The sequence below is a fragment of the Corylus avellana genome, chromosome 1, assembly GCF_965113065.1.
Source record: "Corylus avellana chromosome 1, dhCorAvel1.hap1.2, whole genome shotgun sequence".
In the NCBI taxonomy this organism is placed as follows: Eukaryota; Viridiplantae; Streptophyta; class Magnoliopsida; order Fagales; family Betulaceae; genus Corylus; species Corylus avellana.
Genome location: NC_142490.1, coordinates 12,920,503 through 12,936,846, shown reverse-complemented (window position 1 = coordinate 12,936,846; position 16,344 = coordinate 12,920,503). Strand labels below are relative to the sequence as shown.

Below are 16,344 nucleotides of genomic sequence, written 5' to 3'. Positions count from 1 at the left end.
ACTTGGTGACTTAGTGAGTTGAGGGCCTTTTATTTGGAGTGGGCTCCTTAATTGGGCCTTGAGAGATATTTTGTATCAAAACTAACATTACTCAATTGAGTATCGACTAGATATACCAGATGCATCTGCAATTCAAGAATATCATTATATATTTTTCAAGCATGCCCATTTGCTATGAACAGATAGAGAAAAATATTAGAGCCAATATTTCCTTTATTTTTGGGAAGGCCAGTAGCAGACTGTACACATTTTTACAACATGATTATCAACATCCCAAAAAAGGGGAAGAAACAGCAAGAAAATATTATATAAAGCCAAAAATATTTACCTCATGATTCCCATATCCCAAATCACGAAAAGAAAAAAAGTAGAAGAATGTCACATATACTAAGAAATATTTTATACTCAGCATCAAAAGGCTTCTTCCGGCTTCAGAAAGTTTTGATATTGCAGCTGTGTCATCTCTCCTCCATTTGTTGGGTCAAATTGACATCGATAGAAGCTACACACATGTAATTAATTACACAATAAAAAATATTTAGCCATCTTCTCAACAAGAATCATGGAGACATTTCAAAGAAATATGAATTCACAACAAAATGTATTTTGGAAGTGCATTTTCAAAGAACCCTGAAATGCTAGTCGGTGTGCCATACATGAAGATTATATATGGCCTGAATAATCACTGTATTACCACTGTATTTACATTGCTCTTACCTTCCATCCATGCCAAGTATTACCACCGTATCCTTTTGATGACCAAAAGCAACAATGTAGTGAGAACCCTCAGGCAGGCGAAACTGGGCAAATGACCACTCTGAGCTAAAGTACTTGGGCAAAACTCCTGCAAGTGCAAAAAGAGAAGAAATTTATGCTTATTGCCATTGTCTAAATCCTCAACTTTGTGAGCATATTAGTTTCTTCAAAGCCAACACAAAAGAAACCATCGTGGACATTCCCAAACATAACCTCTGTTCCAAACGGTAAAATACTAATGTTCAAAGTAATAACAGCAAAGTATAAGGGAAAAAAAAAAAAATTATGCTTTTCACCTTTAACAAGAGAGCGAAATGATCTTGATTGTGTAACTGCAAGATTAGAATCAGATGCACACAGTGAATTGCTATTCCCTGGCGTTTTAGTATTATCATTAAGGTCGAAAACATGGACAGTCCCCTTGTCACTTGAGACAGCTAACCACTGGCCAGTTGAAGAGAATGCCAAACTGTGGATGTCTGCTCTATCTGCACCCCTCCTTAACTGCATTTGATATCCAATTCATTGATGGAATAGAAATAAACATTGCATAGGTAAACAGGTAATACAGATGCCAACATACAACGTAGTAATTCTCATGCAAGATGTATCTTAGGTAGTTATCTCAATCAACTAAGAACCAAATCATACAACAGAGGAGAGAGTCCAAACTAATAAGCCTCCAGTAGTCGAGGAACTTAGAAAGTCACATTTGTCTCGTTTGGGAGCGCGTTATTAAAAAATAGAGCATAGGAAACCAGGTAATACAGATCACAACTATTTTAAAGGTCAAATGACGATCTTAAAAGGCAAAATGATGATTTTACCAAAAGCACACACGTTTTGAAAATGCAAAACCAAACCGACCCTAAGAAGGGGAGCTATTAATCTAAGTTTCTGTTTTATTTCTTCAAAACATTCCTTTCAATGAAATTTCAACACAAGCATCTGAAGACACTATGCTTGCATAGTCTCGGAAAGAAATCGTAAGACGACAAGTTAACCTTCACCCATTACTTCAAATAAACTAATAAACAAAAAACGACATTCAAAACGGAATGTAATTATCATATTATATTATTATTCCATTACTTCAAAGAATTTGAGCACTCGGATGGTATCTCAATCCAAATTTCACAATTTCTCAATAAAACAACAATAATTTGGGGTTTCGAGTCGAATGGGAAGCCTTTCTCACCCCTATCAACTAACCCTAAACTCAACTTCATAACATGAAAGCAAACACAATTAGCACAACCAAACACAAAAACATAAGCATGAAACTTCACGATTGCATAAAGCCAGAGTCACATACCTCGCGAAGCAGTGATCCATCGACAGTATTGAAAACTCGGACCAGAGTCCCCCTACAGCTCGCCGTCGCGAGAAACCGGCCGTCCGGGTTAAGCGCAAAGCACGCGATCTTCGAGTCGTGCGCCATGATGAACTTGGTCCTTTTCGCCGCGAAGTGGTCGACCCGAACCTCGCCCTTATGCAACCCGAGGGAGACCATGACCAGCGACCCGGCCGACTGCGAGACCGCGCAGAGGCCCTTAGGGTTCGAGGTGGTCTCTAACTGGTGGAGCAGCTTCAGGTCCGAGAGGTTGTACGTGTACACCTTGTGCTCCAAAACGATGACGACCCGGTCTCGGTGGAACAGGACGGACCGGACCTCGGTCCGGAACGAGAGCTCACCTATCCACCGGCCCTGGTGGTCGTCCCACAGCATGACCTTGTTGGGCGGGTAGTTCGGGTGGGGCCCGCCGCCGACGATGGCCATGATCGTATACCGGAAGTGCATATCTACGGCGGAGATTCCCCCGAAGTCGGCTTCTCGGCGGACTATCTCGCGGAACGGGTCGCAGCTGAAGATCCGGAAGCCGCGGTCCATACCCGCCGCGAAGCACCCGCTGTCGCCGAAGAACGACAGGTGGAGCACCGCCGACGGGTCATTCGGCGCCGGGATGTTGGGTTTAGGGTTTTGGCCGCTGCCATGGGGTTCGATTGGTTGCAGAGGCATGGGAGAATTGGAGTCAAGAGTCGGAGACGAGAGGGATTTAAGGTTAAGTTTTGAGCACACACTCTCCCACTTACATCTTTTAATTAATCTTTGATTGCGAAGTTGACGCTCATCGGAAGTCTTTTTGTTCGAGGTGTACAAAAAAATAGGAAATCTACCTGACATGCCAGATTGCATATTTATTGGCCAATTACTTAGGGTAAACGACATGGCGTTTTGTCGTACCCAGACACAAAACTTTTTACAGCTGAATATTGAGAAAAAAAAAAAGGGCTGACGCCGTTGCCGGGGATCGAACCCGGGTCACCCGCGTGACAGGCGGGAATACTTACCACTATACTACAACGACTTGATGGTCTTTCTCCACAATAAATAATAAAAATAATTGTAAATATCCGTTTTTAGACTACGCCGACACAAATGACTAAAAGGAACCTCTTGTTTTTTGTGCGTAAGATATTCTTTACATTATTCGTAGTAAAATATATCCAAAAAAATAATAATAATAACTTCAATAAAGTGGTAGTATAAATTGAGTGTTTTACATCCTCCAATAAAAAACAAACACTTTACCTTGAAAGTTGAAACACCGAAAAGTGATATAACTATTTACACCAAATAACTTTACTTTATTTTGACAAAACCAACGGAGTTACCATCCTTGTTAGTTTTGGAGACTGCTCAGAGGTAGGTGGGGCCCTAGGGAGTTTGGTGATTGGTGTTGGATTAGAATAAATGAAAAAATCGGTGAGATTGATTTGAATTATAAATACAATATTTTTATCTTTATTGTATTTTATGTTTTTATGTGATGTGTCAAATTTTTATTAAATATTTTAAAATAGGTTTTTACATCACATCAGGATAGAAATGACTCCAAAACAAGTATTTGTATTTTAAGACATGGGTGGGCCACCCCGTGCTATGTGAGAATCTATTCCTAGCTAGGATTTAGCTTGCCTCCGGTGCTTCATTAACAGGAGATTTCTTACTCCCCTCCTAAATAAACGGTCAAGATTAAAAATTTATAATTAATTTTTTGTTGAACAAAGGATTCTCTACATTTTCATTTGAAATGAATGACTCGGATTTAAAGTTGATATATTATATCATACTATTTATTTTAAAAAAACAAACTTGTCATCATAGACATCATTAATACATCAACTTTTTTTTTCACCTTTCCCGTCTCTCCGCCTATAAAACAAAAACCAACTTTATTCTACCAAAACATGGGGGACCGGCGCATGAAGAATTTCTCTCTCCACCAAACCATGGGTTCTCAATAGAAGATAATGCAGTGAGAGAGGCTTATGTTCATCCTCATGGTAGAGCATTTTTGGGTGAGTTTTCTTCGGATTCGAAGTGTTTTAAGTAATTTTCTTTTCTTTTTTTTGTAAGCAACTAACATAAAAAAATCACTTAAAATACATCGCGGGTGAGGAGATTAGTATTACTCATATGCTCAAGGCTGGTCCAAAGGCTAGGCGACATAGGCCGTCGCCTAGGGCCCCAGCAAAAGTTTTAATAAGGCCCAAAAAAAAAAATTTGGTAAACTTTTTTTTAATAACGCAAAAAAAAAAATTTCATAAAAATTTAAAGCCTCTAATAATGGTAAATAAGTAATAAGGACCAGAATAAAATAATAATAATAATAATTCAAAAGAAAAGAAAAAAAAAATCTCTAACCAACATCTCTGTCTGTTAGATGGAATTTGGAGAATGAAATATTATTAAAAAACCTATCACAAACATCTATTGTCTCTGAGTGATGGAATTTTACATTAAAAGAGGAATCAAATAGTATTGTTTATTCTCAAAGTGGAATGTAGGCCGTCTTTTGTCTCTTTGTTGTTGGAATTTCACATAAGAATGAGAACCTTCACTCGTATCTATTATCTAGCTTGCAATTTTTCTGACTCTCTCGAAGATCAAGAACCCTTCATGCTAATTTTCCAAAACAAGAAATTTCCAAGAACTCTGTAGTCTCTCTCTCTGATTTATTGTTCTATTTTATTTTATTATAGTCAAAAGATTATTTTTTATATAAAATGTGTTTGTTTAATTTGTAAATATTTTTAATCAAACATGTCTACTAGTTGAAAATATGCATATGGATAAAAATAAAAATAAAAATAAATAAATAAATAAAAAAAAAAAAAAAAAAAAAGTAGATAAACTAATTGAATCTCAAAGAGGAGCTCTAAATAAATTTGTTATTAGAAATAAACAAAATATAGAGGATAATTTAGGTGAAAAACTCGTAAATGAACAAGAAATTCATTAAAAAGAATTAGAAGATAATGACAATTCTATTGATGTATCTAACTCTATTGTTACAAATATTTATGACCCAGGCCAATGAAAAAATATTGATGCAAAAAAATGAACCAATTGACATATTAAATTATATAAAAAAGACTTGATTCTTTCCCAAAGAGAGATTATATGGATTAGCAAGATTATCAATTGAAAAAATGATGTTAGAAAATCTTGATTATAAAAACTTAATCAGTAATTTTGCATCTCAAAAAGCGAGAAGGATGATTTTTAAATAAAATATAATAATAATATTAAAAAATATATTTTTTTATTTTATTTTTTATTTTTTTACTTAAAAAAAATAATATCCAATTTCAAAGTTTTGCCTAAAGCCCCAAAATACATTGGGCCAGCCTTGCATCCGCTTGATACCCAAGGCAAGCCAAACCCATAATTGATCGATGAATAGTAGCTAGCCCCTATTCTACAACACAAGAAAGAAAGTCGACTGTTAGGAATCCTACCATTTTTGGAAAATAAAACTGGATTCCAAGAGGTAATTAATACACCAACACATACAAGCCATGCATATGGAGGAAGAAATAATTAAGAACTGTCAAGATAGACCTCATTTGTAGTATCGACTCTAATATCAAAAGTAACTCTCTCTTACTACTTAAATATATTTTTCATCAAAGTAGCTGCTTAAAATATTTAAGGAAAAATTATATTTAATCTTTAGGTTTTCATTTTATTTGGATTTAGTCCTTAAGTCCTTAGGTTTTATCCAAATTTAAAATAAGTTTATATATCACTTTACACTCAAAATTAACAATTTGTTATCTGCCATATATATCTCATAGGATACATCAACCTCCATTTTCACACCCCAATGCAATGACACGTCAATGGAACTGACGTCTTTCATTACAATGGGTTTGCTTTTAAGTTTTCAAATTTTGTGTTTCTCTCAGTTCTACATGCAATGATATTTTGGGGATTTTTTTTTTAAAAAAAATATATATGAATGACTTAACAGTTGTTGACATGGCATTGCATTAGAGTGTTTATGATGTGTCAAAATGAGACTTGTGGCAGATGACAAACTATTAGCTTTGATGATTAACTGACATAGGGACATATTTTAAAATTGGACAAAACCTAAGAACTATACTTTAAATTAAAAAATTAAGGACTAAATTCAAATCAAATGAAACTTATGGATTGTTACCAAAAAAAAAAAAAAAACTTATGGACTAGATATGATTTTTCCCAAATATTTATTGTCGAATCAATTGGTCCATACTTGTTCCAGCCCCAAATAAGTGGAAACTCGAAGGTAGACGTTTTGCATCTCTTCCTTCCAGGTCTTGTCAACCAAACAGACACAAAGATACTATCTAAAGTATATATGTAAGTTTCTTCCTTCTGTACTCATAGAATGGTCATTAGTGGGTACAATTTGGAGAGGATTCAAGCATCATATCAGGGAAAAAGAGGAGAAAAAAAAAATTGAAAAAAGAAAAGAAAAGAAAGGAAAAGGTAGGGGATCACAGATGTAATGTTTTGTCCAATCATGTCTTTGTCTTTGCCGAGTGAAACACAGTTTGAGGCTGCACATAGAGAACTGTGTGATTCTAGATGAAACTGAACTTAACACATGACATTTAGGATGCAAACAGGTACCTCTACTTCCTTGCATGCTTGTGCCTGAGCTGGTCAAATTAAAATTTGGGAAAAATATGTGGACAGAAGAATGCTCTCATCATTTCCCACTTGAACCTCCTTCCTGGCCAAAAAGAGTTTGCCATTAAACTTCATTTCATCCTTTAAAAAAGAACAGCAGAAGAACCTTGGACTAAACTGCTTGATGACAAATTTTCAACACAGACTATAGTAGTGCAGTAGGAAAAAGGACTTCCCTTTTAAATTAATTATACAAACAATAATTTTCTTTTAATTAAAACTTGAAAGAGTAGACCAGTGAAAACGTCAAAATTTTACCGTCCATACCATGGGGGATGAATACAAATCAAGTTCCCAACGTCAAGGTCAACATCGCTGCTAACTCTTGGACTGAAAATAATTGTTCTTTTCCTTCCTCCCTCTACCATTATTTGGGGGCTCCCTGACTGCATGAGGCTCTCAAAAGCAGGTATGCAATGTCAATCATAATTTGAGAGTGTTTCTTTTCTTTTCTTTTTTTCTATTTAAGAAACTTAAAAAGACATGTAATCAGAAACATGCAGCTGGAAGCACAAGTCAAAGAGCTATCTTTTTTTTTTTTTTTGTTCATTTGGTGTTTTGGGGTGGGGGAGGAAAGGGCAACTGCAATATGATAGCCCAAAGCAAGTATCGTATTCCTAAATCACATCTATGGGCAGTGCTGAGTAACCCTCTTCATTACATTGTATTAACGAATGTAGACTTCAAGAGTATGCTAGAGAAAAATGTTGGCTTTAAAGCTATGAAGTCTCACTTCCCATGTGACCAAGGAAAACTCTATTCCGCTAAAGATAAGATCCAGATCTAAAAGCAATCTGTAAATAAGTAATCGGGTTGTAGTCTCTCAATGAAATCAAATGTTCTAATTTCGAAAATTACTTGTAATTAAGAAAGAAACAAGGACTTTTTCAATTATTATCTTGGACTAAAGTAGTAGCTAAGTAATTGGATGAGCAAGTTTTTGTAACCAAAAAAAAAAAAAAGTCCACATTAAACTTGTTATCAAGTTTACACATCACCTCCATGTTCTGGCCAAAAGAGCATTGACAAACTGTCAGCTTTGCATCCAAGTATCTAGTCAGGATTTTTACAACAATGCAACTTGTTTCATCTGAGGAGGTATCAAACAATAGAAAGTGTCATGCAATGGGTAAATCACAAGCACAAACTTGTCATATGTTGATATCCCTTGTTTGTGCATATAGTTTCCATAAGTCAACATGCTTTTTAGAGGAGGTAATAGAAAAATGGTCACAGGCCTTACCATTTGCATTAGATCCAGTCTCCAACTTCCTCAAAAAATCCATATCTCTTTCTTTTTCAGTCTGCATGAGCTGCTGCAACTTCCCAAATAATCCAATGCTGCAGAATTTGGCAGCACACACTCAGTTTAGAATTACTCATTTCAAATTCACATCTACAAACATCTACAGCATGTAAAATTGCACGTAATATGGTGAGATGTGATACTCCAAATCTTTTCGTATTATTTACCCTGATGGTTTAGGCACTGCAACAATGGCCACTTCATTATTGAGAAAGGTAGCACCTACAGCTTCTTGAAACCGATCTGCCATGGTTTGCCCTTTCATTTCTGGGATAGTAACCTTTAGTTTTTGATCTTTGGCCTGCTTTAACATCTAAGTATACATACTCTATATGGTATCAACAAGAAGGAAAATAAGGGAGGGGTAAGGGGCTTAAACATAACAGATACCTCATCCTCACTAGATGATCCACTACCCATGGATTCAGGGGAGTCCTCACTTTCAACAGTTCTATCTCCTAGGGAAGAGACACTTCTCTTTGCAACAATCTGCCCCCTTTTACTTCTTGTTCTACTACACTGCAGCAAATGCCAGATCAAACTGGGAATATATAGCAATTGGAGGGGGAAAAAAAACAAATTCTGGGTCCAAGAAGACAGCAGACCATTTTAGAGACTCCTTTCGGCAGACTAGCCCTATCCTGAAGGCCATCTAAAAGCTCTGCCATGGATCGCTCAACGCATCCATACCCAAGAGCTCCTACTTCAGCAAGCACAATCTCAGACTGAATTTCATTTTCTTCCTGACAATCTTCAAGAACCTTGGCAATTGAATGTTCTTCAGATCTAGGCTTGATGGGGTCCAATCGTTTGGGTGTTTCATGATCCTTGAATGATACATCATTTTCATTCTTAGAGATAGAAGGACAACACGGTCCTTCCTTATGCGACTGGAAACTGAATGGAAATTTTTGCTTAGCCTTGCATCTAGCACCTGCAATAGTTGATTCTCAAGCTTACCGCACATAACCAGGTTCTCATAAATATGAGAATGTTAAGAAATGCCATGTGAAGCTGTATCACATCTCAGGTCTGATAGACAGTTGATCTCCAAAATATGAACTCCAGCAGCACAACTAATTACTGAACAGTAGTCAACCCATTAACAAATGCGATTGTTGCCTTATGTACAAAATGTACTTCCAGTTTATAAGCATGTGCATGGACGTCTATTTTAGCTCTTGATATTACTGATTTTAAAACATTGATTTACTGAGCCTTTCCATAAGGCCTGGACTGTGGAGCACATGTGATGTTAAACCCCATTGTACCCTGTGAAAAGTAATTACACAACGGGCATAATAGCTTCCTTTTTCTTTTGTCTTTTCAATTTCCATTTTATTTCGATGGCAAATACTTTAAGGACAAGCACCTACTCTTAATAAATTGGGACAGTATAGGCGCTGACTACACTGACTGATCAGTTCTGCAAAATTAACTTACATGGACAGAGCATGAGTTTAGAAGATACCAAAAATGAAAAAACACTATATAACAACCTGCATTTAAACTATTTTAAAGACTAATACCAAAAGGCATACATAAAGTAAAGAAAAAAATACTTCCATGTTAATCCCCCAGGGTTTGATATGCACCAGGAAACTCTATGCAAAGATAAATAGATAATGTATACACATGAATATGGCAATCATTAGTGTCAAGCAATCATAAAAGAATGAAGAAACACCTTTAAAAGATTTGTTTGCTATGAAGGGGGCAGAATGGGATGATGAACACGGAGGATTCTTGTTCAAATGTATCAGTTCATCAACTTCTTTACTCACAGCGAACCATGTTTGTGGCCCATCTTGCTTCCCACTTCTAAAGCTCTGAAGACAATCTTTGTGGAATTTTTTAGTGCCAGAGGTAGCAGAAAATGTCGAGGGCACATTGTTTTCCTTTCCAAACAGATTACAAAGAACGTTACTGTCTTGCCACAACGACAAAAGAGATTGAAATAGAACCCACACATTCACGACAAAAATCTAAAATAAGCAGGGGCAACCGGATAATTGCCATGAAAACACACGAGCAAAAGGCCATATCTTAATCATACTTCGTTGTACCTCATCATCAGAGATTATTTCCTCATCCAGGTTGCACGTGAATGCCTTCCTCGGGGAGCATGTGAAGTCACCCTCATTATGGAATTCGGGCATTTCAACATCGTCTTCAAGCGAGACATTTGTTTCCTTCTGATTAAACAATATTATTACACAAAACCTTTCTGTTATACCAAGTGGCTACAAAGAGGATCTATAACACAAATTTTTTAATAATACATGCCTCTTTAGATAAATTGCTAGTTTTTCCTTCACAATCCCATTCAAGGGTACCTGCATTAGACACAATAAGCTGACTATTCAAACGCCTATATGACGATTATCAATTAAATTTATCAAAAATATGATACCTCTAAGCATCTCCAGCCTTGATGGAAGTTGCAATTCTTCCTATCAAAGTATAAAACTACAATTACAATTGAATCATAGGAAACAAAAGATATAACTGCAACATCAAGTGTAAAACTAATCATTGGCTCGAAACTCTGGTTCAGGGAACAAATATAAAATACCCAAAAAGTCAGTTCAGTTTCACTTAAAAAAAAAAAAAAAAACTTCTCAATTCAATTTGGAAACCACGTCCAAACAGGCTCTAAGTAAAACCTCAAACTGTACATATAAATATAATGCGTGTTCACATATATATCTACATAATGGAAGATTATTAGTAAGGAGGATCGCTACCTTTTTATCACAGCGATTGGGCAAATTAGAATCGAAATCTTCCTCATCTGCCAGATTCAAAGAAAATGCAAATATTATACAGAGACACACATGTATATAGTGAAAATGCAGATATGGAATAGTAGAGATTACCGGAAATGCTCAGGTCAGAGTCTGGAGTTTCCTGATTGAGACGGGAAAGAAAAGCAAAGGCGATTAGCTTATTGAAAATCAAGCAAAATTAGAGAGTAAACAGAGTTTTCAGGAGAAGCATTTTACCCGGAAAACGTTTTGCCGCCACATCTGGCTTCTCCGTCTCGCCGTGTAGCTTCAGGTTTTACTTGCAGTGTGGTTCGCTCACTCTAAATTTTATTTCCTCTTTCTTCTTTACGAGTAGGGCAAAAACGACACTTGTTAATAATCACCTAAAAAAAAAAAAAAAAAAAAATTCAAAAGTTACACGTGGAATACAAGCTATGTAAAAGTCTGGTTTTTTACGTCATAGCGACTTTTAAAATTATCATTAGATTTGAGGTGAATTATTTATTGAATTTTAATCTAATTATTATTTTAAGCGCCTATTTAGGATTATATTTGAGAGACTTAAAAGTACTTTTAACACTCAAAAAGTCTGTTTGAATAAAAAAATATTCATTTGGTAAAGAAATTAAAAGCACTTTTAAATGTCTAAAAAATCTAAAAATAGCTTAAAAACACTTTTAGCAAAAACTTAAAAATGAAGCTTTTACTCAAAAGCTTAAAAATGAAGTTTTTGCTCAAAAGCTCTTTTTGACTTAAAAACTCTATTTCTCAGATGCAATCTCAAACAGACTCTAAGACTCACATCAAGAAGTATCATATATATATATATATATATATATATATATATATATAGGAGTGAGAGTGTGTGTAGCACTACTCCTTAGGATAAGTAATGTCACATATCTGTCATGTCACATAAATATCTCACAAAACTAATATGGTAAGGTCTAGTAGTCATTAAATTTTTTTTATTTTATTTTTTTAACAAGGGATAGTAGACCTTATCACGTTATCTTTATAGAATATTTTGTGAGACATTTGTCTGGTATGTAACATTATTCTTTTAGCATTACTATTTTCTTCCTTATTAGAGCATTAGCCGTTGAATTCCTGTATGTCATTCACTTCCTTATGTTTAAGAAAAATTAAAAATAAATAAATAAATAAAAATACAAAAACCTACTCACATCAGATTTTTTACATTTAACCAACCCCAATGTTGCTACAAGGTTTCCCAATATGTAGGGAAGTAAAAGTGACTCCATATACATTATTTTAATATAAACATCTCTCTTTCCTTTCTCTCCTCTCATAATTTTGTCTTTAATTGGAGATTGTGTTGGGATTTTATGAAAAAAGTGAGGGTAGATAGGGAACTTGTATTTTATAAAAAAAATAATATTTTAATGGTATAAGGAAAGGTATGAGAAGCTATTCTGAAATATATTTTCATAGGAAAATAAAAAGTAGTTTTGTGCCCTAAACTTAGAGAAAAAAAAAAAAAAAAAACTGTTGGTAATGCTCTAAACTAGTCTACGGAGGAATTTCATAAAGTTATACTTAATATGAAAAACCATAGTGTGCAAAGCCACAATTGAGAGATCCCAAAATGGAAAGGACCACTTGCCAGTGTGATTAAGGTGAATTGTGATTAAGAATAGACAAATAATAGTAATAAAAAAAGATGATAGGGGTGGTGCGACTGCAAGAGACCACGAAAAGACCACAAAGGGAAGGTGCTAGCATATATGTGCTCCTCAAAGCCTTATATTTATGACCCGATAGTAGCTGAAGCTTTTCTTATATTGGAAAGTTGAGGAATTTAGTAAGAGCTTGGGGTTTTAAAATGTTATCGTGGAAGGAGATGCAATAGAATAGTGCATGTGCTACAAAAGGAAGGACAATGTCCATTCATGGTTTGTGAGGCACATAAAAAGTAGGAATGTGCTAGTAATTATGGTTGTGATTATTTCCTCTTAACCGCAACCATCTTAAGTGATTATCACTTTCAAGTAACCGCATCCACCCGGTTATGTCTGGTGAGCGATTAACTGCTAACCAATAGTTATGACGGTTATTGAAGATCAAACCGCAACCGCAAATTTAAGTATTTCTAGTGTTTAGGCCTTTTTGGGGGCTTCTTTTAGAATGCTTTAGGCCCATTACTTGACAGACACAAAAAAAAAAAAAAGAAGATATTTTTAAATCGTACGTTTTGAAATTTCAAGTCAAAACAAACCCTAAACACATTCAATTTTTGGTAAATTAGTAGAAGTCACTAGTCGGTATTCCTCTTAGCAATAATTATCTGTAATATGGATGAGCAAGTAGCAATGCTCATCAGACAACAATCAAAATCCACACATTGCAAATTTCAAACAAACAAGTGAACCATAAAAGTGTGTTTTACCTTCCATGAAAGAGGAACACATGCATGAACAATTGTGGCGGCAAGGCAGGCAAAATTGACCCCATAGTATATAGCTAAAAAGGCGTTGAGATAGAGAGGGCCTACCAGATCAATGTCGTTTTGCTATATTATTATTTTAATTAATTAATTAATTTTATATATATATGTGTGTGTGTGTGTTATAGAGGAAATAGTTCATACATTAAAATGAAATATATTAATTTGATATTGTATGTTATTTACCTTGTATAAGAGTGATTGAGCCATCAAACTTGATTACAATCACTCTTATACAAGGTAAATAACATACAATATCAATTTAATATATTTCATTTCTGTTAATGATATAAATCATTTGGAATAAAATGTTGATTTATACAAGGTAAATAACATACAATATCAATTTAATATATTTCATTTCTGTTAATGATATAAATCCTTTGGAATAAATGTTGATTTTGTATTTCCTAAATCAACCCTTTTAATGTAGGAAATATATTCTCTAACAATATAAATATAAATGATTAGTGGTTATTAATTGCCTCTGCCCACATTGAAAGGGTTGATTTAGGAAATACGAAATCAACATTTATTCCAAAAGATTTAAATCTACACTATGAGTGTTTTCTAGCTACCAAAAATGCTATGCAATGGGATTAATTCTATGATGGCCAAGTTTTGCTGGGGGCATAAGGAGAATGACAATAAAAGTGGCTTAGATGAGTTGGGAGAATTTGGGGAAAGCTAAGGAGGTAGGAGGAATGGGCTTTCGGGACTTAGAATGCTTCAATACTGCTTTGCTTGCAAAACAAGGGTGGGGACTAATTCAAAATCCAGACTCACTTGTTGCAAAAATCCTAAAAGAGAAATATCATCCCAATGGTACGTTCCTAGACTCACCGTTAAGCAAAAGACCCTCTTATGTGTGGTGGAGTATTTGGAATGCGAAATTGTTGCTTAACGAAGGGTTGGTGTGGAGGGTGGGGAACGAGAGGAATATAAAAATCTGGGGTGATAAGTGGTTGTCATCCTGGACGACATATGCTATTCAAAGTCCAGTCCATAGGTTGGACTCTAAAGCTAAAGTCTATGATTTAATTGATTAGGATATGCAATGGTGGAACATCCCTCTCATCCGAGAGATATTTATGGACAAGGAGGTTGAAATGATATGTAGCATGGCTATTTGTCCACGTACGCAACAAGACCAAGTAGTGTGGGTGGAAAATAAGAATGGTATTTTCTCGGTGCGTAGTGCATACCACCTGGCTAAGGAATTAAGAGCTAGAGAAGCAAGCGGATGCTCCATGGTTGACTACTTAACACCTATATGGAAGCAAATATGGCGGATTCAAGGATTGAGGGTGGTTAAACTGTTTTTGTGGCAAGCATGCAACAATATTCTTCCAACAAAGGAGAATCTTTTCAAAAGGAAAATAACAAGTGACCCGTTGTGCCCAGTGTGCCGATTGGAGGTGGAGACGGCGGGTCATGCACTATGGAGTTGCCCGGCAGCACAAGATGTTTGGCTGGAGTGTAATGCAAGTATTCAGAAAAGCTATAGTGAAGAGGACGATTTTAGCAATATTTTGTTGAAGTTGTTCGATAGGTTGGAGGTGACTGATTTCGATATGGTAGCTTGCATAGCCCAGCAAATATGGTTGAGATGCAACAAAATGGTGTTTGAAGGAGAGTTTACCCACCCGAAGAAAGTCTTCCAAATAGCTGGTGATCAATTGGAATTCCATCTACAAGTGACGTAAGGGGCAAAGGCTGAGAAAATGATGAGTAGTCATCAAGGTATAGAGAAGTGGAAACCACCACCTAGAGGGATGCTGAAAGTCAACTGGGACGCGGCTATTGATAAATAAAAAAAGATGATGGGCGTCGAAGTTGTGGTTCGGGATTACTCAGGTGGTGTGGTAGCCACACAGTGTACGACGAGACCTTATATCTGTGACCTAGTGGTTGCGGAAGCAATGGCAGTGTGGACAGCTGCGGCTTTGATAGGACAGCTAGGAATCAAGGATCCCATTCTTTAGGGGGGTTCTCTCGAGGTGGTGTGGGCAATCAAAAAAGAGGAGAGAAGGTGGACCAGGTATGGGCTTATTTTGGAAGAAACCAAGGAGTTGCTCCTTGGGTGTCATTCGTGGGAGATTCGCCATGTTCGACAAACTGCCAATGAAGTGGCACATAGGGTAGCAACAATGGCAATTTCTCTTAATATAAGTCAGCTTTGGTTAACAACGACTCCCCCCCTGCATTAAGGATATTGTAATAACCGAATCAGTTTTTCTTGATTAATGAAATCTTTCAGTTTCCCGTAAAAAAAAATTGCCTCCACCCACGACTATCCCTAAAATTGCTAACCGTACCGTCCTATGCAGATAGTTTTGCCAATCGCCCACCAAAGCAATTATGTCGTTAGCGTTTATTAGCAGTTAATAATTGCTCTACTTGTACACTCTTAATTAATAAAAAGGGAAGCCAATTTTGCTGCTCACCATCTAACCAAAGCATCCATTAATCAATCATTGGAACAAGTTTGGATAGAAGACTAACTTATATATATCATGATATTGTAATTGCTGAGCAATTTGCTCTCGTGTGAGTTTATAATATACCATGGTTTTCCCTAAAAAAGAAAAGAAAAAGTGCACACATATTTTTTTTTCGTTTCAAAGGCCAAATGTTACACTTTCCCAAATAAAAACAAAAATGGGTAACTTCACTTTATACTCTTGAATTATCATGCCATTTGACAAGCCCCCCGAACTTCAAAATTTCTCAATTTGAACCCCTGAACTTTTAATTGTAGTCAATTTACCCATCTCCATCAATTTTTGCCGTTATAACCCATAAAAAGACAAAATTACCCTTTAATTCTCTTTTTATTGAAAAAAATTGAAAAAAAAAAATTGAAAATAAGGGTCACAAAGTGCCCAACCGTGGGTAAGTCATTGTCTAAATTTTAACGTTTAAAATATGGCAGAGGAGTTCAAATTAATTGCAATTGAAAGTTCATGGGTTCAAATTGAGAGGTTTTGAAGTTTGGGAGGCTTGTCAAATAGCGTGG

At 35.8% G+C, this 16,344-nt stretch overlaps 2 protein-coding genes and 1 non-coding gene across 3 annotated transcripts; all 3 read right to left on the bottom strand.

The window, feature by feature from the left end:
- Positions 1 to 185: 185 nt before the first annotated feature.
- On the bottom strand, positions 186 to 2,891 carry LOC132168780 (autophagy-related protein 18a-like). The gene is made up of 4 exons (XM_059579814.2): positions 2,072 to 2,891; positions 1,053 to 1,260; positions 718 to 844; positions 186 to 502 (listed from the first exon to the last, which is right to left on the bottom strand). The coding sequence occupies exons 1-4, from the start codon at positions 2,774 to 2,776 to the stop codon at positions 412 to 414; spliced, it is 1,131 nt and encodes a 376-aa protein (XP_059435797.1). The 5' UTR covers positions 2,777 to 2,891; the 3' UTR covers positions 186 to 411.
- A 162-nt stretch (positions 2,892 to 3,053) lies between these two features.
- Positions 3,054 to 3,125, bottom strand: TRNAD-GUC (transfer RNA aspartic acid (anticodon GUC)). Its single transcript has one exon. It is a non-coding gene; the product is annotated as a tRNA-Asp (tRNA).
- A 3,310-nt stretch (positions 3,126 to 6,435) lies between these two features.
- Positions 6,436 to 11,181, bottom strand: LOC132171589 (kinetochore protein). Its single transcript, XM_088512394.1, is given in 15 exon segments — positions 6,436 to 6,651; positions 6,725 to 6,827; positions 7,052 to 7,170; positions 7,783 to 7,874; positions 8,028 to 8,125; positions 8,258 to 8,405; positions 8,408 to 8,609; positions 8,696 to 9,024; positions 9,778 to 9,988; positions 10,157 to 10,285; positions 10,377 to 10,426; positions 10,504 to 10,543; positions 10,838 to 10,884; positions 10,970 to 11,000; positions 11,096 to 11,181. Coding segments are annotated over 14 exon segments (1,590 nt in total). The 5' UTR covers positions 11,120 to 11,181; the 3' UTR covers positions 6,436 to 6,651; positions 6,725 to 6,757.
- Between the last annotated feature and the right edge of the window lie 5,163 nt (positions 11,182 to 16,344).